The following is a 27,179-nucleotide window of genomic DNA, read 5'->3' as shown; positions in this document are numbered from 1 at the left end:
CTGAGCATTTCCAGCATTTGCTGTTTCTAATTCAGAATTTCAGCGTCAACAGTATTTTGCTTTGATATTATGATTTATGCCCCCATTTCCCTTGAAGTCCGAAAAAAACATCTTCAGTTACTCGGAATGGAGACCCTCCCTGGTTGAATAAACTTGGGATAAATCTCATTGTTTGATGTTGGTGAGCCACATTTAACACTCTGGCTTGTCGTGTTTTAATATGAATCTGCTATCCAATTAACACTCGCCTCCTTGTCAGACAGTTAAGTGTTTTATTTCCTGTTTATTTATAGACTTCATTTGCAAAGATTCTCACCTACTTAATAGAAGCAAAGAAGCATATTTCTCTGGGCCTACAAGGCTAACCAGGCTATTGTACTGAAAAGCTGAAGCCTGTCCGTACCCCACATTGCGAGGAGGACATCGATCATTATGAGTTTGCTGAGCAGGCAAGCGGAAAACTGCCTCTTGTTCAATCTGGACAGCGCAGGACAACACAATGCTGTAAATCTGAGTATCACCATTTTATCCCATTTGACGAAAATGAAAGATCATAGTTCCTGTAATGAGAAAATTGTACATGTGCTGGGTCCCCAAAAACTGGTGACCAAGGACCAGCAATAAACAATACTTTATTTACTCGCTGAGCAGCTACTCCATGCTTGTATTCTGTCCATGCTCCGGGAGAATTCCCGCGCTCCCATCACATTTCCCTTTTAAGCGGCCTCGTCATCACTCGGTCTACAAAAAGAAAAAGGAATCTCGAATTCTGCCTCCAGGTTCACTTCAGTGGATACCTGTGCAGTATGGTAGGACAGTGGTTAGCATTGTTGCTTCACAGCGCCAGGACCCCAGGTTCGATTCCCGCTTGGGTCACCGTCTGAGCGGACTCTGCACATTCTCCCCCTGTCGGCATGAGTTTACTCCGGATGCTCCGGTTTCCTCCCACAAGTCCCGAAAGACGCACTGTTAGGTGAATTGAACCTTCGGAATTCTCCGTGTACCTGGGCAGGCGCCGGAATGAGGAGACTAGGGGATTTTCACAGTAACTTCAGTGCAGGGTTAACGTAAGCCTACCTATGACACTGATAAAGATTATTATTATTACCAATACACAAAATACAGCTGAGCTAGGCAGCCCCAACTAACGTGCCACTAATTTTCTTTATTACTTGTTCTTGGGATGTGGGCATCGTTGACAAGACAAGCATTTATTGCCCATTGAGAAGGTCCCTGCAGCCCATGTAGGTACACCCATAATGCTGTTAGGAAGGACGTTTCAGGATTTTGATCCAAGGTATTTAAGACCCAGGTGCCTTCATTCCCACCTCTAACCCAAGTCTTGATTACTCATTAAAGAATCAGAACTTCGCGTTTCTTTAGAAACATTTTGAGAGGACCTTCTAACCGTGTGTGTCATTCCCAACACATTGGATTGCTTGAGCCAGATCCACCCCAGAAGTCATTCCAGATCACATGTGACAATTTGTGCATTTTATCAGTCACTGGAAAGGCCAAGTTGATACATTAGATCAAAATATTAGCAATTTCGGACATTCAGATCGGTCCATTAGACAAAGGCATTCCTGTTCTTCAACAACCCAAAACCACATTACTAAAAAATAATTTTTAAATTTTGAGAAATAAACTGGTGATTTTTAGGGTAGCACACTGGCACAGTGGTTAGCACTGCTGCCTCACAGTGCCGAGGACCCGGGTTCGAACCCGGCCCCATGTCACTATCCGTGTGGAGTTTGCACATTCTCCCCGTGTCTGCATGGGTCTCATCCCCACAACCCAAAGATGTGCAAAGTAGGCGGATTGGCCATGCTAAATTGCCCCTTAATTAAAAAGAAAATAATTGGGTACTCAATTATTTTTTTAAAAAGCAACTAATGATTTTTTTTTTAAAGTGAAGATTTTCATGGGATTTGTGTGATGCTGGCAAGGCGACCATTGGTTGTCCATCCTTAATTGCCCCTGGAGAGCAGTTAAGAGTCAACCACATTGCTGTGGTTGCCTGGAGTCACATGTAGGCTAGACAGGAAAAGGACGAAGGTTTCCTTGCCCAAGGACATTAGTGAACCAGACAGGTTTTAGCACAGTTGTCGACAGTTTCATAGTCACTGCTACCAAGACTATTTCCAGAGTTATTAATTGAATTTTAAATCCACCAGCTGCTGGGGTGGGATTCAAACCCATGTCCCCAGAGCAATAGCCTGGGCCTCTGCATACTCACCCAGTGACTGTATGGCGACTACATCTCCCCATTAACTTTTATAAACTTTATCTGTTCTTTAAAGAAAATTATAGAATAAAAGAGGTGCATATAGAATACAGAGGAAAAACTCAAAAGCATCATTTAGAATATATTTTTTTAAATATAAAAGTTTAATTTCCATTTTAATCACTTAATTGGAATGATTAAATAATCTGACTTAAAAGAAAGCTATGCTAAGAATGACTGAATTATTAGGAGCACAATGGATGCATTTGAGTGAGGCATGTACCCAGCCAGCTTGGTATCAGTCAATGTCCCATCCATATTTGTCAGTAAACGTTGAACAAATGAGGAAGAATTACTTTTTTGTCTATTAAATCCTTTGACAAGTTTCTTACTGCTATATGTTGGTGGTTGGTCAGCTGGTGCCAGTATTTCATTGGCTGGAGAGGTGATGTAACTGAGCAACTGACCCATCTTGGGTGGGAGTCAAACAAATCCAACGACTCAAGCGACCAGACTCCCTGACCAAAGAGAAAGTCAAATCTACACTCTCATTACATTTCTCTACTGAACCTCATGGATCAAGTACCCGATTCTAAACCCATAGCGAAGCAGCACAGAAGGTGGCTATTTGACCCACTGTGTCAGTGCTGGATCCTTGAAAGAGTTTTCAAATTAGTCCCACTCAACCCCTTCCCTTTCCTTAAAGCCATGCAAATTTCTTAAGGAGGGAAATTTTAGGAGTTGAAAAAAAAGAATGAATTATTTCTCCATTGGCTGTCATTAGTAAACTTTGAAAGTTAGCAGCACCACTTCTTTTATATTGATCGGCTAATTCATGCCAATTAAAAGTTAACTGTACTGCAAAGCGTTGATCTGTCACTTGACCTTTTACAGTGGTTGAGGATAATTTGAGACAGTTGTGGAAAGCACCACCAGAACAGAACTGGAGACTTCAAAGCCAGGTTTTTGAACTAAGATACAAAGACAATATTGGGTCGAAGAGTGTGAAAAGTTAATTTCAAATGTCTTTTGCAAATTGTATTTTCCATCATTCATTACCAATGTGAGTATACGGTCGAGACATTTTCAAAACCCAACCAAGTTCTGCCCAAGAAATACTCATCTCTTGGAGCAAGTTCTTTCATGTGGTAACTGTGAAGTGCTTTGAGATTTTTTCTGTGTGTTGCACACGTACTACATGAACTTTACAGGCCATTCAGCCCAACTGGCATATGCTAGTCTTTATGCTCTACATGAGCCTCCTCCCATCTTGCTTCATCTATGTGAGCCCAGGCCAACAAAGCCTTCTTTGTTTGATTTAATGTTTGGCATGTTTGCCCTAGAAAGGACAGCTTTAGGGTGATTTGGGGCCGGATCTCCCAGCCCCACAATGGGGTGTTTTCCTGGGGAGATGGCTTGCCATTAGCCACCGGTGGCATCTTCCGGTCCCATCGATGTCAATGGAGTTTTCGGAGTCTCGCCCATCCCGTCCTCAGGAGCCCATCGCGAGGGGTCGCTTTCAGGGGATTGGATGATCCCACCAATGGGAAGAGCAGGAAAACCCCACACTTTGTCTTTACATGTGATGCCAAGGATATGTCAAAGACACCAGAGAGGGAAGCTATTGAGCTTTGTTTTCTTGGTAGGTGCAAGTTATCCAGGTTTTGCTGTCTTCCAGCGATGTGCTGAGGGTATGGTTCTTGTGGATAAGCATCTTGATCATGAGGGTCGATTTGTTGTGTTTCCGTGCCCATTTTTTTTAAAGCTATGCTTATTTTGTTAATCAGCCACGGCTGGTGACTGCCTTTCTAATATGTGTGCTGAGCTCTTTGTCCAGAGGCAGGTTGTCTGTCACCATAGATCCAATGTATTGACTGCTTCCCATGGTCAGGACTGGAAACTACTAAATATATCATTCGGTTGGTCTCCAGGAGGTAGAAGAAAAATTTGTACACAAGGAGGAGTAACCTTAATGACACTTTAATGGATCTAACGAGAGGTAAGCTGACAGTGGAAACATAATGGGCAGGATAAAGAAATAGAGAAGACAGTGGCAGGAGTTGTGCATAGGCGAGCGGGTGGATCTGGGAGGAGACAGCGAGCGAATGGATCTGGGAGGGATACAGCGAGCAGGTGGTAGTTGGGAGAAGCAGTGAGCTGGAGGGAAAAGTGGAAAACAGAACACTAGAAAGATAGAGTTATTAAGCGTAAGTTATTTAAAGTTAGCAAGAGGATTTGGGGGTCAATTAGGTTCAAGGCAGTGAATAGATTGTTAATGTAAAAATGGCAAGTCAGGAATGGCACCCACCCTTATTACGTTTTGTTTTGGAAAAGTGATTTTCGTTTTGCACATTTTAGTTTAGCACGCTGTTTTTGAGCGGAGGATAACTGCACAGAGACGAGACAAGCATGCAGCAAAGGCAGAGTGCTTTTAATGAGGGGTGGGGTCAGGGGGTTAACTTTCATATAGATTTGAATAAGAGTAGCAATGTGCCAGAAAGGTAGCAAATGTCTTATGCGTATTGAGGATAATTTTCTGCAACAGTAGGTTCTGGAACGAACAAATGGGCATCCCGTGTAAGAGTTTACACTGAAAAACACGATAGATTTCATTAACAAGCTAACAGTGCATGAACATTTTTCTAATAGCAAGCATAGAAGATAGAACATTACAGCGCAGTACAGGCCCTACGGCCCACGATGTTGCGCCGACCTGAGAAACCCCTTTTAAGCCCATCTACACTATTCCCTTATCATCCATATGTCTATCCAATGACCATTTAAATGCCCTTAGCGTTGGCGAGTCCACTACTGTTGCAGGCAGGGCATCCCACGCCCGTACTACTCTCTGAGTAAAGAACCTACCTCTGACATCTGTCCTGTATCTATCTCCCCTCAGTTTAAAGCTATGTTCCATGACCATCCGAGGAAAAAGGCTCTCACTGTCCACCCTATCTAATCCTCTTGATCATCTTGTATGCCTCAATTAAGTCACCTTTTTACCTTCTTCTCTCTAACAAAAACAGCCTCAAGTCCCTCAGCCTTTCCTCATAAGATCTTCCCTCCATACCAGGCAACATCCTGGTAAATCTCCTTTGCACCTTTCCAATGCTTCCACATTCTTCCTATAATGCGGCGATCAGAACTGCACTCAATCATACATTTAGCGTAGTGTTCGAGGGAGAAATGCAAAATAGCTAAGATTCTGGATTTAGGTCAGGCTGACTTTAATGAATTGAAACAGAGACTGTCCCACAGTAAATGGGCAAATCTATCAATTGGTTAAAAGTGACAGAAGATCAGTGGTCAGTGCTCAAAAAGGCATTTGTGATACAGAACCAATTTACACCTCTTGGGGAAAGAGCGCCACTTGCCAGAAAGGACATAATAATAATATTAGTGCCACAAGTAGGCTTACATTAACACTGCAATGATGTTACTGTGAAAATCCCAGAGTCGCCTGTTTGGATACACTGAAGGAGAATTCAGAATGTCTTATTCACCCAACAGCTTTGACAAAGGGTTATCTGGACTCCAAACGTCAGCTCTTTTCTCTACCTACAGATGCTGCCAGACCTGCTGAGATTTTCCAGCATTTTCTCTTTTGGTTTCACCTAACCTGCACGTCTTTTGGGGCTTGTGGGAGGAAACAGGAGCACCCGGAGGAAACCCACGCAGGCACAGGGAAAACGTGCAGACTCCGCACAGGCAGTGACCCAAGCCGGGAATCAAACATGGGACCCTGGCGCTGTGAAGCAATAGGGCTAACAATTATGTTACCATGCATGGGCAGCACGGTAGCATTGTGGATAGCATAATTGCTTCACAGCTACAGGGTCCCAGGTTCGATTCCGGCTTGGGTCACTGTCTGTGCGGAGTCTGCACATCCTCCTCGTGTGTGCGTGGGTTTCCTCCGGGTGCTCCGGTTTCCTCCCACAGTCCAAAGATGTGCAGGTTGGGTGGATTGGCCATGACAAATTGTCCAAAATTCTATGATGTCTAGGTTAGGTGGATTGGTCATGCTAAACTGCCCCTTAAAGATTAAGTGGGGTTACAGGGATAGGGTGGGGGAGTGGGCCTACATAGGATGATCTTTCGGTGCAGACTTGATGGGCCGAATGGCCTCCTCCTGCAGTGCAGGGATTGTATGACCCCTCGCTAAGGGGGAAGTTGTGCACTGTTTTCCCATGCTTTCATGGTCTTATCCACTTCTCCCTCATTCCCTGGTGTATCCACTGTACATGCGGAGGCACCAGGTTCAGTGAATGGGCTGAACTAACTGTGTTGTGCTTCTCCTGCCCTCTTCTGTATTTATGTAGGCTGGGACATGTATGCTGTGCTGCATCAACGCTGAAGGTTTGTTGTCTTATTTGTTAAAATGAAAACTTCAATAAAAATATATACATATTAAAAAAAGAAAAAGGTTATCAGCAGCAATCAGGTCCTTTGATAACTGACAGCAGTGAAAATTAGGAAATGGTGAACATGTTGATTCCTGTACAGTAGAGGAAGCGGTCAGCTATTCCAAAGAATTTAATAGTGAATCAGGGTCAGAGAGCAACATAAAAATAATGGAAGAAAATAAGGTTACCAAAGATTATCAAACCTCCAGGGCACATGGATTCCATCCGGGGGTTTTAACAGAAGGAGGTGAGAAAATTGCAGATACCCCAATTATAAAATTCCCAAAACTCTCTGAATTCAGGAATTTAAGAAAGGTGACAGAGGGAGACCAGGGAATTAGAAACCAGGGAAAAAGTGAGAATCTACAATTAAGAAGGTGATTTCCACCTTCTAACTATTCTCTGGATCAAGAATCTTCTCTGAATCCTTTATTGCATTCACTTTGGGTTAACTTACTATTGAGCCCCTGGGGCTAAGTGTTGACGTCGTCGTAAACGCCGGAGCATTTTACGACGCCGTCACCTGGCCCCTCGGAGCAACGATCCTGTGCCGCACAGGGGGCCAGCAGGACACTGGAGCACTTCATGCAGCTCCAGCTGCCGATCCGGGCGGCAACAGGGCCGGCGCGGGTCCATGCATAAGCGCCACTCACGGCGTGAGTTGGCGCATGTGCGCCACGGCTGATGCGAGCTCATGCATGCGCGTGGGTTGCCTTCTCCGCGCCAACCCCAGAGCAACATGGCAGAGCCCTACAGGAGCCCTGCGTGGAGGAGCATAGGGGCCCCTCCAGGATAAGCCCGCCTGCCAATCGGTAGGACCCAACCGCGGGCCTGGCCACCATGGAGGCCCCCGCGGGGCCGAAGAATGCCGCCCCCTATTTTTGAACTAAAGGAAGTTCAAAGGTACAATCGCTACTTTTGGGTGAGGTGCTCTGGGTTCCAGTCCCACTTCAGGATTTGATGGCCATGGAAGGTGTGTTTGTAATGTGGCCAAACAGGTTGGTTATCAGCCTGTAAATACTTCCAATTGGCCTAGTGGCAGGCGGTACGAGTGCAAGAGTTTTCTGGTCAGCCATACTGCAGAAGGCAACAGCAAACCACTGTAATAACCATAGAACATAGAACGATACAGCGCAGTACAGGCCCTTCACCCTTGATGTTGCACCGACATGGAAAAAAACTAAAGGCCATCTAACCTACACTATGCCCTTATCATCCATATGCTTATCCAATAAACTTTTAAATGCCCTCAATGTTGGCGAGTTCACTACTGTTGCAGGTAGGGCATTCCACGGCCTCACCACTCTTTGCGTAAAAAACCCACCTCTGACCTCTGTCCTATATCTATTACCCCTCAATTTAAGGCTATGTCCCCTCGTGCTAGCCACCTCCATCCGCGGGAGAAGGCTCTCGCTGTCCACCCTATCTAACCCTCTGATCATTTTGTATGCCTCTATTAAGTCACCTCTTAACCTTCTTCTCTCTAACAAAAACAACCTCAAGTCCATCAGCCTTTCCTCATAAGATTTTCCCTCCATACCAGGCAACATCCTGGTAAATCTCCTCTGCACCCGTTCCAAAGCTTCCACGTCCTTCCTATAATGAGGCGACCAGAACTGTACGCAATACTCCAAATGCGGCCGTACTAGAGTTTTGTACAACTGCAACATGACCTCATGACTCCGGAACTCAATCCCTCTACCAATAAACCATGGGCCAATCCAATGGACATCCATGATTGGCAACACCCTCATAGGGCATGGTACCTGGAAGGATTTGTTTTGGACCATTCTTGTTAAAATTGCTACATGAATGCAAGTTGTTGTGGATCAGGGGTGGGCAAACTACGGCCCGCGGGCCGCAAAGGTCTTTATGCGGCCCACCAAGATCAAGTCATTAAAAAAAAAAAAAAATTTTTTTTTTTAATTTTAAGGTTAATGGTGGATAGGGTGGATACGTTGACTTGAGTAGGGTGATCATTGCTCGGCACAACATGTGTTTCATGTGAAGTTTCTACTTTAAAATATTAATTAATAAAAACGAATTGCTTTTTTTCTTTAAACTGAGTTACTTTGTTTTTCAAATAAATGTGTTTCATGTAAAGTTTCTGCTTTAAAATATTAATTAATAAAAATTAATTGCTTTTTTTTCTTTAAAAACCTTTTATTTTGGCTATTTTAAATATTAATTATTTTATTTAATATACTATTAAAATTGTGAATTTCTGAATGTGGCCCTTGCACGGAAAAGTTTGCCCACCCCTGTTGTGGATGCTGTATGATCGGAATCATAAAATATCAAAAGTTTATTAATTTACTGACAGTTGCAAAGTTCCACTGTTTAATTTGCTCCATATATATGGCAGTACATGTTGGTCTTATTTATCCTGTCAGCTAACTGGTGATGATTTAAGACTTTATGCAAGGCACAAAGAATTAACATTATCTTCTCTCAATTTTCTTTTCCCTAATTAAAACATGATTTAAGTCTTTTAACATGTCAGACATCATAAATTTCGAAATAAAACAGGTTCTTTAACTTGACCTGTAATTATAGTCCTGGAGACAACATGAATACAAAGCTAATAACGATTTGAACGAGACTGGGGATCAAAAGAAATCTCCCTGCCTCTGAATAAGTGAGATCAAGTCCCAGTAAAAGTAGTTACGTCAGTTAGCAGATTGAATTATTCTTCATCAGTGTCCCGTAAAGAGCATGAATTTGGATTCAGAGACTTAAGTCACAGAATTGTTATGGTGCAGAGGAGGCCATTTGGCCCATCATGCCAGCATTGGCTCTCCAAACGAGCGTTATGACTTAGTGCCATTTCCCCCTACCCCTGCACATTGTTTCTATTCAAATATCATCTAATGCCCTCTTGAATGCCTCGATTGAACCTGCCTCCACCACACTTCTAGACAGTGCATTCCAGACCGCAACCACTCGCTGTGCAAATAAGTTTTTTCTCACATCGCACTTCCTTCTGTCGCAAATCACTTTAAATCGGTGATCAAAATTCTTGAAAGTCAAAACTAGTCGGGACTAGACTTCAATTTTTTTTGCTAGATTACCTTCAGGGGATGAAACATTTCAGTCAGTATTGCTTTTCCTGATATATATTAATGATCTAGATCTTGGCAAGAAGGGGTCAATTTCAAAGTTTGCGGATGATACACAACTTGGAAGTATTGTAAACTATGAAGAGAACAGTGTAGAACTTCAAAAGGACATAGACAAGTTGATGGAGTGGGCAGATAGGTGGCAGATGAAGTTCAATGCAGAGAAGTGTGAGCTGATGCATTCTGGCAGGAAGAATATGGAGAGACAATAAAAAATAAATAGTAAAATTCTTGGGTGCAGGAGCAGAGGGAGGTGGGGTATATGTGCATAGATCACTGAAGGTGGCAGGACAGGTGGAGAGTGCAGTTAATAAGTATAGTATTCTGGGCTGTATTAATAGAGGTACAGAGTACAAGCGCAAGGAGGTTATGCTGAACTTATACAAGACACTAGTTAGACCTCAGCTGCAGTATTTTGTATATTTCTGGGTGCCACACTATAGAAAGGATGTGGACCCATTGGATATAGTGCAGGAGAGGTTTGCAAGAATGGTCCCAGGAGTGAGAAACTTCAGTTATGAGGATAGATTGGTGGGCAGCACAGTGGCGCAGTGGTTAGCACTGCTGTCTCACGGCACCGAGGTCCCAGATTCGACCCCGGCTCTGGGTCACTGTCCGTGTGGAGTTTGCACATTCTCCCAGTGTTTGCGTGGGTTTCGCCCCCACAACCCAAAGATGTGCAGTATAGGCGGATTGGCCACGCTAAATTGCCCCTTCATTGGAAAAAATGACTTGGGTATTCTAAATTAAAATTTTAAAAATGAGGATGGATTGGAGAGGTTGGGACTGTGTATCTTTGAGAGAAGGCGGCCAAGAGGATATTTGATAGAGATGTTCAAAATCATGAGGGAGCTGGACAGAGTAGATAGGGAGAAACTGTTCCCGCTCGTAAAAGAATCAAGAACAAGTGGTGCGAGAGCAGATACTCTGAGCATCAGATTCCCCCATGTTCAAAACACTAATAAGAGGACACCAGTTCCATGCACCCCCAGTACCAGGACTCATTTTCCTCAGTGCGAAGGAATAGATACAACAGGCTCACTTTTGCATCTGTCTATCTACTTAGTCTGAAGGCATAACAGGGGGAGGCGGAACTGGCCAAGTAAGATCGTGATAATGCATTTAAATTTAGAAATTTATTTTTGAAACCACTCTCCACTGAGCCTGCACAGAAAAATCAGGAGAGAGCCGAAGAGCTTGAGGCAAAAATAAACCTTCAAAATCCACTGAAAGTGTAAAGAGCCCATCTCCGCTGAAGTGGAGGTCAGCAGGGAGTTCAACTGCATTAAGAGAACTCAAAAAATCATCCTTCCCAAAATAAGTGGGGGGAAAAAAACTAGAATGTGTCTTCAATTCAGACTTCCCCGTGGTTATGTAAACGGCACCTGACCAAGAGTAAAAGACGTTGCCATTTCCTTGTGAAAGGCGTAGTTGAATCTGTCTCCACTACATTGTCAGGCCGGGCATTCCAGATCCCAACCACTGACTGCGTGAAAAGGTTTCTCCTCCTGTCGCCATTCACCTTAATTTGGTGACCTCATGTTCTCAACCCATTTACCAACAGGAATGCTATTCCCTCCCCGTCTATTCTATCCTCATTATTTTGAACACCTCTGTCAACTCTCCTCTTAACCTTCACTAAGGAGAAGAGTCCAAGCTTCTCCAATCCATCCACATAACCAAAGATGTGCGGGTTAGGTGGATTGGCCATGCTAAATTGCCCGTAGTGTCCTAAAAAGTAAGGTTAAGGGAGGGGTTGTTGGGTTACGGGTATAGGGTGGATACGTGGGTTTGAGTAGGGTGATCATGGCTCGGCACAACATCGAGGGCCGAAGGGCCTGTTCTGTGCTGTACTGTTCTGTTCAAAGTCGCTCATCGCTGGAACCATTCTCATGAATCTTTTCTGCACCCTCGCTAATGCCTTCGCAGTGGTGCCTAGAATTGGACACATTACTCCAACTGAGGCTGAATTAGTATTTTGCGAAGGTTCACCAAAGCTTGCTTGCCTTTTGTACTCTATGCCCTTATTTATACACCCCAGGCTTTCGTACGCTTTATTAACCACTTTCTCAAGCTGCCACACCATCCTCAATGATCTGTGAGCACATATCACCAATGCTCGCTGTTCCTGCATGCATTTCAGAGTTATACCCTTTATTTTATATCGCTTCTCCGCCTTCATCCTGCCAAACTGCATCATGTCACACTTGCCTGCATTAAATTCTATTTGTCACAAGCCCACCCTTACCACCAGCCTGTCTATTGCCCTCCTGAAGGAGGGCCTTGTGTAGGTTAGGGCAAAGGGAACTGATTTCAGCCACAACTTCCTGCACTTGTACAGGTGGCATCGATGCAATTATCCAGAAATTGAATCTTTACAGAAACAGCACGACCTTTGTTCAACTTCTGGGCAGCAGAACGTCCACAAGTAGCAAAGCAGCAGATATTGTGCATCCGTTTGGACTTGCACCCTGTCAAATGCATTTGTTAGGTGTGGCTAAATCCCGACTTGCTGGATATATGCGACAGAGGGTGACAGCGCCAGCAAGTCTTCAGCTTCCCCAGTGTCAGTGAAACGACTGCCCCATTTCTCACCAGCAGTTTCCAGGTTGGGAAAATCTGGCTAGCTTCGTTTTACAGGCTTTCCAGTAGCTTCCTGGGGCTCGAGCACAGGGAATCACTGGCAAACCTCGTGCAGTGCCAAAAGGAGCCTTTGCTTCAAGTGGCAGAAACCCCTGAGTGTTAGAAGGGACACGTGCAACTTAGTACGACATTTCCGAACAGTACTTTCACTTCACTGGATGAGTTCCTCCCTACTTGCACGGTACAATTGAATAGGAGAACTACTCAACATGTTGATTGTATAAAGTAATGCATTTCCCTTAAAATAGAATGGAGAGCCCATAAATCATTCAGAAAGCTCTCAGTTAAAGTAGCTTTTCTGCAGCAAGAATAGGATTTTTAAAATTTAAAAACGCTCCAAACTTCAGCAAAAGTTCGAGTTGGAGAAAGAAAAACATGCATCTCAACAACTTCAACCTAGCAAAGCATCCCAAGGCTCATTCTGGTAGCACGAGAGGGTTGTATGTTCAAGCCTCACCCCAGAAACTTGAGCACAGGCCAGCTCTGAAAGAGGACCCGACTGGCAGTCTTTCAGATGAGACATCAAACCTATCAGATCCTGGGACAGAACGGTGGCGCAGTGGGTTAGCCCTGCAGCGTCACGGTACTGAGGTCCCAGGTTCGATCCCGGCTCTGGGTCACTGTCTGTATGGAGTTTGCACATTCTACCCGTGTTTGTGTGGGTTTCGCCCCACAACCCAAAGATATGCAGGCTAGGTGGATTGGCCATGCTAAATTGCCCCTTAATTGGAAAAAATTAATTGGGTACATAAAATTAATTTTAAAAACTAGCAGATCCTCGGGTGAATGTAAATGATCCCCTGGCACTATTTATGAAGAGAGCTGTGTTGAATCATAGAATATAATGCCTACAGTGTAGAAATAGACCATTCGGCCCAATGTGGCTGTACCAGCCCTCTGAAAGAGTACCCTACCTAGTCCCAATCGCCTACCCTATCCCCGTAGCCCCACCTAGGGGCAACTTACCATGGCCAATCCATCTAACCTGCACATCTTTGCACTGTGGGAGGAAACCGGAGGACCCAGACGAAACCCATGCAGACACGGGAAGAACGTGCAGACACTACACAGTCACCCGATGTCGGAATCAAACCTGGGTCTCTGGAGCTGTGAGATGGCAGTGCTAACCACTGTGCCACCTTGCCACGCCTCTGTTCTCCCTGTTGTCCTGCCATTGATGCAGATTATCTGGATGCTGTCACACTGTTTGTGGGAGCCTGCTGTTTGCAAACCCTCCTCTCCTATGGTTCAACACTGACTCCAATTTCATTGGCTGTGCGGCCATCGCAGCTGGAGGCAGTGAAATAAATTTAATAAATGCTTTTTACTTTTCCTCGTTCATCTACATTCTCTCCATCATTTGGTCACACTGAGCAATCGCCATGCCACACCCTCCCGATTCCAATTTAGCACATTTTGGAGTCGTACCTCTGGTTAGGACTGATCGTTTATTATACATGTAAGACAGCCTAAAACGCCTTTCTAAAATCCGGCACAGCAACCTATACTGCTTCTCCCTTAATGCTCAAGATTGGCGGCTTCATCAAAATAAAAATGTAATAGGATTTGTCAGATCTAAGCTCCCCAGTACAGCAGTGATGGCTGCTGCCCAAGTGAGCTGCTCTGTTGTGTTAAAATTCTTTGGAGTCAGTTAATTCGGCAATCCCCAAGTCAAATTTGCTGAGTGTAAAAGCCAATCAGCTTCAACTGTAAAACAGCTTAGAAAACATAATGTTCACTAATGCTCAGGAAACAAGCTGCCTTTTCTTCACAACAGTTTTTGAGTAGGCTACTGCGGTAGAATCAGGTCTGGTAAAGGGACACGGATGAGGGGTTTCAGTTAGGCGCCGATAATGGGATTGTTCTCCTTTGAGCAGAGAAGGTTGTTGTGTTGAATAGCAGTGTTTGAAATAATGGAGGTTTTTTTGTGAAGCAAACAAGGAGCTTTTTCCTCTAACTGGTGGTTCAGGAGCCAGAAGAATTAGAAAGAAGTCTTACAATCCAACAGGTGTCTTTCGAATCACTAGCTTTCGGAGCGCCGCTCCTTTCTCAGGATTCACCTGAGGAAGGAGCAGTGCTCCAAAAGCTAGTGATTAGAAACAAACCTGTTGGCTTTAACCTGGTGTTGTAAGACTTCTTGCTGTGCTTAGCCCAGTCCAACGCCGACATCTCCACATCACAGAAGAATCAGAATTAAGATAATTGGCAGAGGTGGTAGGGGGGTAGGGGGGTGGGGGGGAAGAGAAGAGACAAGAGAATTTTATTTTGGATGCAGTGAGCTATGAGCTCCGGAATTAACGAGGTGGGATTTAATGACCATTTCCGCCTGTGGGACCTACCATTCCAGCCAAAGGCTATGGGTGAGCCATACAAATCGGTGTAGTCATCAGCGGGACCGGAAGATCCCAGTGGCGGCCAATGGAGAGCCACCTCTGCTGCGTGTGGGGTGGGGGGCACAGCTATGTAGAAAGGGGGGCATGGGGAGTTTTACTAATCGGACAGCTCTTCCAAAGAAGTGGCAGAAGTATGATGAACCGTACGATTCTATGTCAGAAGGTAAAAGCACTTGAATTTACCTTGCGACTTTCACAACATGGGACACTTTCCAGCTCATGATATCCTCTTGAATTGCAGTCCCTTTTGCAATGTAGGTGACACAACAGCAACATGATACTAAGCAGATCACCGGGGACCAATTCAGCTCAGTTGGCCGGACAACTGATTCATGGCGCAGAGCGAGGCGAACAGCAGTTGAGGGTTTTCATGAAGGCCTTCTCAACCTTGCCCCTCGCCTGAGGGCTGATGATTCTCGGGTTAAATCACCACCAGTCAGCTCTCCCCCCTCAAAAGGGGAAAGTAGCCCATGGTCATCTGGGACTATGGTTACTTTACTTTATTTACTAAGCAGATAATCTCGTAATTCCCGTACCAGCCTCCCCGGACAGGCGCCAGAATGTGGCGACTAGGGGCTTTTCACAGTAACTTCACTGAAGCCTACTCGTGACAATAAGCGATTTTCATTTCATTTTTCATTTTCATCTATTCTTATTTTTTTAAAGAAGTGATGTTGACGGAGGGATGAACGTTGGCTGGGACACTGGGGTTAATCCCCAGGCTCTTCTTTAATGAAATGAAATGAAAAATGAAATGAAATTAAATGAAAATCGCTTATTGTCACAAGTAGGCTTCAAATGAAGTTACTGTGAAAAGCCCCAAGTCGCCACATTTCAGCGCCTGTTCGGGGAGGCTGGTACGGGAATTGAACCGTGCTGCTGGCCTGCCTTGGTCTGCTTTAAAAGCCAGCAATTTAGCCCAGTGTGTTAAACCAGCCCCTAAGATGGTTAAAATGGTTCATGGCATTTGTCAAGTCCACCGGAGGGTATTGTACTCTCAGTACTGTACTGCACGGTGCCAGCTTAGATTTCTGTGTTCCACAGTCTCTGGAGTGAGACTTGGACCCACAAACCTCTGATTCAAGAGTAAACTATCCACTTAAGAAAACAAAACACCAAAGTTTGCCACTAAGTTTTCATCTGTTCCCGAACAATTTAGAAATGAACATATAAATTAGCCAGATTTCTGACAGCTGTTAATGCATCATCAGCCGCCATCCATCAGTCTTGCTTTACTAGCAGGAACGCAGTTGCTGCTTTGAAACAATCCCCGAAACGGCTGTGTATTTAACGGTAAAAACACACACTGAATGCATGACTACGTCATTAAGATTCTCAGGGTAAAGAACCTGGCACAAGGATCAGAAGAAAAGATAAATCCCGGTGTTTTAAATCCTGGGCCTCACACAAGGAAAAGCTCTTACTTGTACTGCTGATGGTCCTTTGTACTGCGAGTTTTCGCCATGAATCTTTCAGCCAGTTTCTCCAAGTTTCGGGAATACTCCATTTCGATTTCGGACTTCTTGCGAAAGAAATCCTGGAGATCCTGGAGGAGTTGAACCCTCATCTCCGTCTGCTGCTCCAAGCATTTCAACTGCTCGACTAATTGAGTGCGGATTTCTGTAAGAAAACATTGGAAGAACAGGTTAGCAGCCTCATCATCTTTTCTTTCAAATAGCTAACGGTAACTCATGATTGCACCGGTCATTTTAAACGGCTGCTCACATCGGTTGCCGACTGCACCTAGACATCTTAGCCTTTTTCAGAGATTGAAACTATAAAGTTGCAGGTTAGACAATTCCTGTTGCTTTGAAAAAGAGACAGGACATTCTTTAGTTATGGAAAATGTACCAAAACAATCGAACAATGCGTCGCACAAATCGCATTCTCCCGTCCGACTCATGCTGTTCCTTTCAACCAACTGGTCTCGGCTTGAAGTTATTATGAGTTAAATCGCTCAATTGATACATGAACAGACACTAATAAACTATAAAAGTCCTTCAACAGCGGCAGCAGAAAACATGCCCACAGTTGATACTTAAGTGCCTGGTAAGCAACTTTAGATTGGTGACAATTATTCACATTAATAGCAGATTATTAAACATTAATTGGCTTGGTGCAAGTGGCTGCAGAACAGCAGACTGTAAAGCACTGATACCTTTAAGCTTTCCCGTAAAGTGTTTTACGTGTCTCATTATCCTTTCTGCCAAGCTCCAGTCGTATCCCGCAACTATGTAATGATGCTAGCTTTGACTCCAGCAAATCCTACTTAGATTGGTGAACGAGGCGAGGCCAAATTAAAGGCGATAATAAAATGAGAAAAACGTTATTGGGTGAAGCCCATCACGTGACAAAGAGTGGATGTGTACCAGAGAAAAATAAATGATTATTTGAACTCTCCAATTGCTGGGGCTTTCAGCAAAAGTTCATTTAACAGTAATCTCTGAACAAAAAGGCATGCTGCACACAGTCCCAAGTTTCAGCCAGCGAGTTCAGAACTGCGAGGCAAAAAGAGAAAGGGTGGAATGCGAGGAACAGCCCTCATCTCCAAAAGCAATGGCCTTAAAAAAAACACTGGAAAGCTGCTGATTCAGCAACACTGTATGAATTGCAATAGAGATCACAATAAAGGAGGAGGTTGTTGACATTGACAATTCATGCTGGGCCGATACTTCAAGTACAATTTTATCAGAGGAGGAAGACTCAATTCACTTCTGTTCAAATTAAGATACAATACATCTTTATTCCAACACAGGCAGAAGGTTTGGCTGCAAAAACAAGTTATACAGTACACACTTGTACATTCACCACACATGGTAATGTTTCCTGATCGCAATTCATCAACTGTACTTCATTGGGCAGATTGTTCAACGCTACAAGCTCAAACGTCTTTATTCCTTAATCTGGAAAACATTTGTCCTTCATGAATTTACTAGCTTCCAGGGCAGCACGTGGCACCGTGGTTAGCACTGCTGCCTGAGGCGCTGAGGACCCGGGTTTGAATCCCCGCCCTGGGTCACTGTCCGTGTGGAGTTTGTACATTCTCCCCGTGTCTGCGTTGGTTTCACCCCACAACCCAAAGATGTGCAGGTTAGGTGGATTAGCCACGCCAAATTTCCCCTTAATTGGAAAAAAATAATAATTGGGTACTCTAAATTTTTTATTTTTTTAAATTGCTAGATCCCCCATTTGCTTTGTTTGTGGTAGAAAATATGTCAGCTGTGGCTCAGCGAGTGTCACTCCTGCCTCGGAGTCGGAAGGCTGTGTCTTCAAGTTTCCCTTCCAGTGATTTGGAGTGTAGCATTCTCAGCTGACACTCCCAGTGCTGTACTGAGGGAGTGCTGCACTGTCAGAGGCCATGTTGCTGAGAAACCATTAAATCCAGGCTTGGCTATCCCCACAAGCTGGGCATGAAAATGTTTTGGGGGGGGGCGTCTCTCCAAGTGTCATGACCGATATTGACCCCCTCAACCAACATCGCAAAACAAAGGCACTGCTTTAGGCCAATTATGTTGCTGTTTGTGGGAGCTGGTTATGCGTCGATTGGCTGCCACATTTCCCGAATTACGACAGCAACTGTACTTCGTAAGTACGTCGTTGGCAGTAAAGCTCATGGATTAGATGGTTAATTATTGACCTGGTTAGGAAATTGGCTGAGCTGAAGATGACAGAGTAAGAATGATGGGCAGGTTCTCTAATCGACAGGATGTGACTAGCGCTGTCCCACAAGGATCTGCGTTGGTGTCTCGACTATTTATTAACAGCTTAAATGATCAGATAGAAAGCCATGTATCCTGGTTAGCCAATGGTGGAAAGGCAGGCCGTATTATAAGCTGTGCAGAGGGAAGCATAAAACTACAAAGCGATATTAATAGATTCAGTGACAAAACTGTGACAAATAGATTTCAATTTGGGCAAAATATGAGGCGCTCTACTGAAAAAAAACAGATAGAAAGGTGAGCTTTCAAAATGGTGAAACGCTAGAAAAAGATGAGGTCCAAAGAAACTGGGGGAACCAGGTACATCGTTCAATAAAATATTATGATAACACAGAAAATAATCAAATAGGCTAATGGGGTGCTGGTCTTTATATCTAGAAGACTGGAATACAAGGGATTGAAGAAACGCTGGTGAGGCCACACCTGGAGTATTGTGAGCAGGTCAGGGCACCACACCATAGGAAGGACATACTGCCCTTCCAGGAAGTTCATGACAGATTTGCGAGAACTGTAGCTGGACTTCAAGGGTTAAATTATGAGAAGAGATTTCCCAAAATTAAGGCTGTCCTCTCTGGAATTTAGATGTTTTGATTGAAGTTTTCAAGATATCCAGGGAAATAGAGATGGTAGATAAAGCAAACCTATTTCCGCTGGTTTGGGAGACAAGGGATAGGGAAGCACACTCTAAACAGACTTTTCAGGGGTGAAATCAGGAAACATTTCTACACACAAAGGAAGGTAGAAGTTTGGAACTGTCCCCACAAGCAGAAATTGATGTAGGGTCAATTGTTGATTTTAAAACTAAGACTGATATAGTTAGGAAAATAAAGGTAGTTTTAAGGGAATTAGATTTGTATTGGTAAACATTAGATATAAGATACAATTTTAAGTGGGTTTAATTTAATGTTTCTGTGACTGGAAGGGTAAAACTGAGAGTTAGATTCATGCTGAGCAAAGGCATTTGTAAGTGTGGGGGTTGGTTTCAATTCCAACTGTGATTTAGGAGCGGCACAATGGTTCAGGGACCAGGAACCGATTCCAACCTAGGTGACTATGTGAAGTTTGCACTTTCTCCCCCTGTCTGTGTGGGTTTCCTCCCACAGTGCATGTCAGGTGGATTGCCAATACTAAATTGCCCCTTCGGGTGGGCTTGCAGGAATGGAACAGAGGATTCAGCCTAGGTAGAGTGGCCTTTCAAAGGGTCGGTGCAGACTCGATGGGCCGAATGGCCTCCTTCTGCACTGTAGGGATTCTATGATTCTAATGTGTTTAGAGAGGGCTATGGCGTGAAGGGCAAATAAACAAGCATTGGTTACTTAGTAACTGGGACCTTGTATGGTAGAGAAGCTTTTAGTTTAGCTAATTTGATGACAGTTGGAGATAGGGAATGAGAGAGAAGGCAGTTCTCACAGCTCTGCTAGAAGTAGTTGGTTTTAAAAAACTAAAGAGGGAACAGCTCTCTCAGCCTTTTAGAAGGAAAGCCATACTATAGGATGCTGGAAACCTAAAGTCTAGCTAGTTAAGAATACAAATTTCAATGTAGTCTGGATTAATAAAACAGGAAAAACTGGGAACTAGAACAGTAATAGAATTGTTAAGCTAAAGGGGAGTAAAGCAGTATTGCATAATAATCCACCTATCATGTTTAAGTAATGTTAAAAATGTGACTCTGTTCCTGCACGCATTAAAAAAAAGTAAACGTTACGGCCTTTTGAGCCAGGATTCCATTCCCAGATCTTCCCGTCCAGTCCTATCAACTGGAATCGATAAATGCAGGTACGTCGCAGGTCAGACATCTTTTTTATTCATTCTTGGGATGTGGGCATCACTGGCTGGGTCAGCATTTGTTGCCCACCTCCGACGGCATTTAAGAATCAACCACGTTTCTGGAGTCCCAGTGTAGGTCAGGCCAGGTAAAGACGACCGATTTCCTTTCCTAAAAGGACATTCGCAAACCGGAATGGTTTTTGACGACAGTGATGTTCCATATTTTATTGAATTCAAATTTCACCATCTGCTGTGCTGAGATTCGAACACGGGTCCCAGAGGTTACCCTGGGTCTCTGGTTCACAGGTTCAGTGACAATACCCCTGAGCCACTGCCTCCCTAATCTCATTGAATGTTGGAATAGGCTCGGGATGGGAAGAGCTTTTTTTTTATTCGTTCAGAGGGCGTGGGCGCCGCAGGCTGTGCCTGCATTTATTGCCCATCCCTAATTGCCCTTCAGGGGGCAGCTAAGTGCCAACCACATTGCTAAATGGCCTCCTCCTGTTCCTATCTGACCTGAAGTTGTGGAAGATGCGAGTCTTTACTTTCTTTGTAAGGCAATGAACGAATTAGAAACACTCATTTCAGAACTGACATTGCTTACAAATGAACCGCATTTTTAAAAAAAAGAAAATATCACAAGTTAAAATGCCAGCCAGTACATTAAAATAGGCCATAATTGAAACTTCTGCATTCGCATTATGGCGGAGCCAGGATGTGAAAAGAGCTGTTTTTATGAATGTCAAGGCTTTCTGCTGACACCGTAAATACTTGAGAAAAATGCACCGGAATCAGAGATTTTGCATTGAGTGGAGCTCCTGTGAGGTGAGACAGAGGGCAAAAGCCACACTGCTGGCTAAACAAACATGGCACCATCATTTCTCTGTTTGCCTTCAGTCAATCAAGTAAGTGGATCAACAGGAGCTGCTGACCACACAGAGTCTGTAACAATTGCTCAGAGCTGATCATCGCAACAATGATATGTCCGTCAGATCATCAATGCTTCATGGTCATCACTTCTACAGTTGCTCTCATTTAACCGGAGTGGGGATTTTGTATCATTATTACTTAGTTAAATAGAAAGCTGTTACAGCAATTCCGGGAGTGAGAAATAGTTCTTGTCTAATCCACTACACGCCAAAGTGAACCAACACATTACCTGTTGCTACTTCCCAAATCCTCACCGGTAATCACCCAAGATTCACCCTCTGGCTCAGCTGATATTTCAATCATGGAAATATGGGATTGATCCAATGTTTATGCCAACCTCATCATTTCAGAGTCTCTTCCTCACGGCACTTGGTGTGCACTTCCACCACATGCAGCGGTTCAAGAAACTGGCTCATCCACCACCTACTCAAGGGCAAGTACATATGAGTGACAAGTGTTGGCCTAGACAGTGATGCTCACATCCCATGAACTTACAAAGTAAAAGGATAACTAAAGACATGCAATGTACAAAAGACTGGAAAATAGGACACAATCCAAGTGTATACGGGTATTTGCAAATAGTTTGCAAGTTCATAAGATATTGGAGCAGAATTAGGCCATTTGGCCCATCGAGTCTGCTCCACCATTCTATCATGGCTGATGTGTTCCTCATTTGTTACCTACAATGCTACCAAGAGCTGGATTGCAAAATCAGCCAGAGCATCTCCTCCCTAGAACACATGATCTAGGAGCAGGCGTAGGCATTTTAGCCTCCCAAGCCTGAACAAGATCCGTCTCCGGGCTACCAGGGAGGCAAAGGCCAATACCTCGGCCTCTTTCGCTTCCTGCACTCCCAGATCCTCTGACACCCCAAAGATCGCTATTGTTGGACTCGGCTTCACCCGCGTGTCCAAAATCTTGGACATAGCCCTCGCAAAGCCCTGCCAGAATTCTTTCAGCGCCGGGCATGCCCAGAACATATGGACATGGTTCTTCGGACTCCCTGCACATCTCGCACAGCTGTCCTCCACCCCAAAGAACTTGCTCATTCCCGCCGTCGTCATGTGAGCCCAGTGTACCACCTTAAACTGAATTAAGCTGAGCCTGGCACATGATGAGGAAGAATTCACCCTGCCCAGGGCATCAGCCCACAGGCCCTCATCCAGCTCCTCACCTTGCTCCTCCTCCCACTTGTCCTTCAGTTCCTCCACTGAGGCTTCCTCTGCCTCCTACACCTTCCCCTCTCATACCCAGATGCCAGACACCACTCTGTCCCGTATCCTTCGAGGGGGTAGCAACGGAAATGTCCCCGACCTGTTTTTTGAGAAAGTCGCGGACTTGGAGGTATCTGAGGGCATTTCCTGGGTGTAGGCTGAACATCCCCTCTAGCGCCTTCAAGCTAGCGAAAGTCCCATCTATAAACAGGTCTCCCATCCTTCTAATGCCTGCCCTATGCCAGCCTTGAAGCCCTCCCCCGTCTATCCTGCCCGGAGCAAATCTATGGTTGTTCCATATCGGGGTCCAAACTGAGGCCCCCTCCTTCCTGTGCCTTCTCCACTGACCCCAGACCCTCAGCGCCGCCATCACCACCGGGCTTGTGGTGTATCGTGCTGGCGAGAACGGCAGCGGTGCCGTTACTAGTGACCCTAGGCTGGTGCCTTTGCATGACGCCGCCTCGAGCCACCCCCACACCGATCCCTCCTCCATTACCCATTTCTCCCATTCCACCCTGTCAAAGGCTTTCTCTGCATCCATTGCAGCCACTACCTTTGCGTCCCCTCCCTCCGAGGGCATCTTAATAATATTCAGGAGCCTTCTCACATTTGTGTTCAATTGCCTGCCCTTGACGAAACTGTCTGGTCCTTCTCAATCACTCCCGAGACGCATTCCTCTATTCTGGTAGCCAAAATTTTTGCCAACAGTTTGGCATCCACATTCAGGAGCGATATCGGCCTGTAGGACCCACATTGAAGCGGATCCTTCTCCCTCTTCAAAATGAGCGAGATCAAAGCCTGCAGCATCGTCGGGGGGAGGGTTCCTCTCTCCTTTGCCTCGTAGCAGGAGTGGGCTCAGCAGCTCCGAGAACTTCTTATAAAATTCTACAGGGAAGCCGTCCAGACCCGGGGCCTTGCCCAACTGCATACTTGCTAAGCCCTTAACTATCTCCTCCAACTCATTCGGGGCCCCCAGTCCCTCCACCAGATCTTCGTCCACCCTTGGGAACCTCAATTGATCCATAAATTGCTTCATTCCTTCCCCTCCCCTCGGGGGTTCTGACTAGTACAGTTTAGAATAAAACTCCTTGAAGACCGTATTACCTTCCTTATCCCTCATTCCCCCGATCTCCCTGGCCGCCTCTCTCCTGCGATGCACCAGCATCCTACTTGCTTTTTCCCCATATTCGTAGACTGCCCCCTTCACCTTCCTCAGCTGTGCCTCCACCTTCCCAGTGGTCAGCAAATCGAACTCCGCCTGCAATCTCCGACGCTCCTTTAGCAGCCCTTCCTCTGGGGTCATACTTCCTGTCTACTCTAAGTATCTCTCCCACCAGCCTCTCCATCTCCGCCCTCTCCCTCTTCTCTCGGTGGGACCCAATAGAAATTAACTCCCCTCTAATAACTACCTTCATAGCCTCCCAAACCGCTGCTGCTGTTACCTCCCCTGTGTCATTTGCTGTAAAATAGTTTTGGATGCTCCTCCTTACCCGCCCACACACCTCTTCATCCGCTAGCAGTCCCACATCCAGTCTCCAGACAGGGCGCTGCCCTCGCTCCGCCCCCAGTCACAAGTCCACCCAGTGCGGGGCATGGTCCGAGACCGCAATGGCCGAATACTTGACCCCCTCCACCCTCGGGATTAACGCCCTGCTCAATACAAAAAAGTCAATCTGCGAGTAGACTTTGTGGACGTGGGAGAAAAAGGAGAACTCCTTCGCCCTTGGCTGCATGAATCTCCATGGCCCCCCCCCCCCCCCCCCATCTGATCCATGAGCTCCGCAGGGTCCTGGTCGCCGCCGGTCTCTTTCCCGAACTGGAATTAGACCGGTCCAGTGCCAGATCCAGGACAGCGTTAAAAGCCCCCCGCCCCATGATCAATTTACTTGACTCCAAGTCCGGGATTTTACCCAACATGCGCCTCATGAATTCCACATCATCCCAGTTCGGGGCATAAACGTTCACTTACACCACCCGGGCCCCCTGTAGCTTGCCACTCACCATTATGTACCTGCCCCCTTTATCCGCAACAATACTCCCTGCCTCGATGTCACCCGTTTACTAACCAGAATTGCCACCCCTCTGGTCTTAAGAGTCTAGCCCCGAATGGAGCACCTGGCCCACCCATCCCTTCATTAACCTCGTTTGGTCAGCGAGTTTGAAGTGCGTCTCCTGTAGCATGGCCACGCCCGTCTTTAATCCCCTTTAAATGCGAGAACACGCGGGCCCTTTTGACGGGCCCGTTCAGACTCCTCACATTCCACGTGATCCCCCCCCCCCCCCCCGGGCCAGCCACGAGCCTGCGCCCCCCCCCGCTCGCTCCAGCCCTCCCGTCGGAGGCCCCCCAACCCGACTCTCCATCCGTCCCCAACAGTTGGCTCCCCGTCTGTCAGCAAAGCAGCGCCCCATCTCCCTTCCCTCCCCCCCCCCCAAAACTCCCAGTCCCAAACCCCCCCCCCCCCCGTGCCAAGCACCCGCTTAGCACTGATTTCCCCCCCATTACGCTTCCGTAAGTCAACTGACCCATGCTGACCCGGCCGCTCCCCATGCAACGAAAAACACAACCCGGGCGTTACCCCGCCCCCTGAGAGAAACACAGAAAATAAAGAGTAAAACCCCAGAAAAAGAAAAGCAAACACCTTAAATTCTACTGCGAACCTTACATCAGGCCAACAATCGGTTACACATCCCCTCCAGAGTGTTTCACCCACGTGCAGCTGCCCCTTAGTTAAAATCCAGCTTTTCATGCTTAATAAATGTTCACGCCTCGTCCAGCATATCAAAATAATGGTGCCTGTCCTTGTACGTTACCCAAAGCCTTGCCGGATGCAGCAGCCCGAACTTCACCCCTTTGCTGTGGAGGACCACATTAGCCCGGTTGAATCCCGCACGTCTCTTAGCCAGTTCAGCTCCCAAGTCCTGGTATATGCGAATCTTGCCGTTCTCCCACTTACTGCCCTGCTCCTTCTTTGCCCAAAGCAAGACATGCTCCCTGTCTGTGAACCGGTGGAACCTTATCACCATCGCCCTCGGTGGTTCGCTCGCCCTTGGCTTCCTCACGAGGACTCTATGCGCCCCGTCCAGTTCCAAGGGCTGCGGGAAGGCCCCCGCGCTCATCAGCGTCCCCAGTCACATACATGCTCACATCGGAACAGAATCCGCAGGTTGTGACTCCTGGACCTATACACGAGGTCATCCAGTCTCTCCTGCCATCTCTTGTGTCGGGCCTCGTGTGCCTCCACTCTGACCGCCAGGCCCAGGATCTCATCCTCATTATCAGATACCTTCCTCTCCACCTCTTTAACCCCCTTCTCCTGCACCTTCTGAGTCTCCACCATCTTTTCCATGGAGGCCTTCATAGGGGCCAGCATCTCCGTCTTCAGCTCTGCAAAGCGGCTTTTCAAAAAACTCTTGCTGCTCTCTCGACCACTGGGCCCACGTTGCTTGGTCCGCGCCGGCCGCCATTTTGTCCTCCTGGACACGCTCCTCTCGCTTCCCCGCAATCGCTCTTTTAACAGCCCCGCTCCTGGTTCCCTCCATGCAGCAGTGGGGGGAACCTCTCCAGCGTCCTTTGCCACGCCGGGAATCACCGCCAAAGTGCCGTTGCCGCTCCGTTTAAAGGCCCAAAACTCAGATCCCGGCGGGAGCTGCCATGTGCGCGACTTATTCGGACATGGCCTCTACCGGAAGTGGCCTTTGGCTATAGAACCTTATATTCCTGTATCCAAATCGTTACTATAGATTATAAATAGCTGGGGCCCAAGGACCGAACCCTGAGGCACCCCACTAGTTACATCTTGCCATGCTTAAAAATATTGATCCTGACTTTCTGGCTCCTGTCCGACAGCCAGTCTTCTATCCAAGCTGATAAATTACCCCTAATGATAATGATAATCGCTTATTGTCACGAGTAGGCTTCAATGAAGTTACTGTGAAAAGCCCCTAGTCGCCACATTCCGGCGCCTTTTCGGGGAGGCTGGTACGGGAATTGAACCGTGCTGCTGGCCTGCCTTGGTCTGCTTTAAAAGCCAGCGATTTAGCCCAGTGTGCTAAACCAGCCCCATATCCCATGTGATCTCACCTTGTGAATTAACCTCTGTGCGGCACCTTATCAAACACCTTCCGGAAGTCTAGATATACAACATCTACAGGATCACCATTATCAACTTTGCTTGTTACGTCGTCGAAGAACTCTAGCAAATTAGTCAAACATGATTTGCCCTTCATAAAACCACGCCGACTCTGATGGATAGTGCTTTCGCTTTCTGAAGGTTCTGATATTACATCCTTGATAACTGATTCTAACAGATTTCCAACATTAGATGTTAAACTAACTGGTCTGTAATTACCCACATTCTGCCTCCTTCCCTTTTTGAAGAGGGCGTTACCTTAGCATTTTTCCAATCCACTGGAACCTTTCCCGTGTCCAGGGAATGTTGGAATATTATAACCAATGGATCCGCTATCTCTGCTGCGACTTCCTTTAACACCCTAGGACGTACGCCATCAGGCTCAGGCAGTATGCCCTCAATCTCAATAGTTTGTTGAGTACCGTTTTCCTATTGTTCCAAGTTTTACCCTTTCTATCAGCTCTGAATTGCCTGTTCCTACAGGAATGGTACTAGTGTCCTCCACCGTGAAAACTGAGGCAAAGTATTGATTTAGCATCTCCGTCATTTCTGTGTTCCCCGCTAATAACTCACCAGTTTCATCTTCCAAGAGACCAACATTCACTATAATAACTCTCTTCCATTTTATGTACCA

At 45.9% G+C, this 27,179-nt stretch overlaps 1 protein-coding gene across 6 annotated transcripts in view; it reads right to left on the bottom strand.

The window, feature by feature from the left end:
- srgap1a (SLIT-ROBO Rho GTPase activating protein 1a) overlaps window positions 1-27,179 on the bottom strand; it is a 274,720-nt gene that overhangs the window by 136,183 nt on the left and 111,358 nt on the right. For 4 of the 6 annotated variants that reach the window (XM_038781245.1, XM_038781239.1, XM_038781244.1 and 1 more), the window contains exon 2: window positions 16,210-16,405. In XM_038781245.1, the coding sequence (XP_038637173.1) occupies window positions 16,210-16,405 (196 nt within the window). Of the gene's footprint in view, window positions 1-16,209; window positions 16,406-16,636; window positions 16,865-16,943; window positions 17,294-27,179 lie in introns of those variants that run through there. The other 2 variants (XM_038781241.1, XM_038781240.1) reach the window with 2 other exon arrangements.

This window comes from Scyliorhinus canicula, chromosome 20 (assembly GCF_902713615.1).
Source record: "Scyliorhinus canicula chromosome 20, sScyCan1.1, whole genome shotgun sequence".
NCBI lineage: Eukaryota > Metazoa > Chordata > Chondrichthyes > Carcharhiniformes > Scyliorhinidae > Scyliorhinus > Scyliorhinus canicula.
The sequence above is the reverse complement of the archived record's forward strand: the minus strand, read 5'-3'. Positions and strand labels throughout refer to the sequence as shown.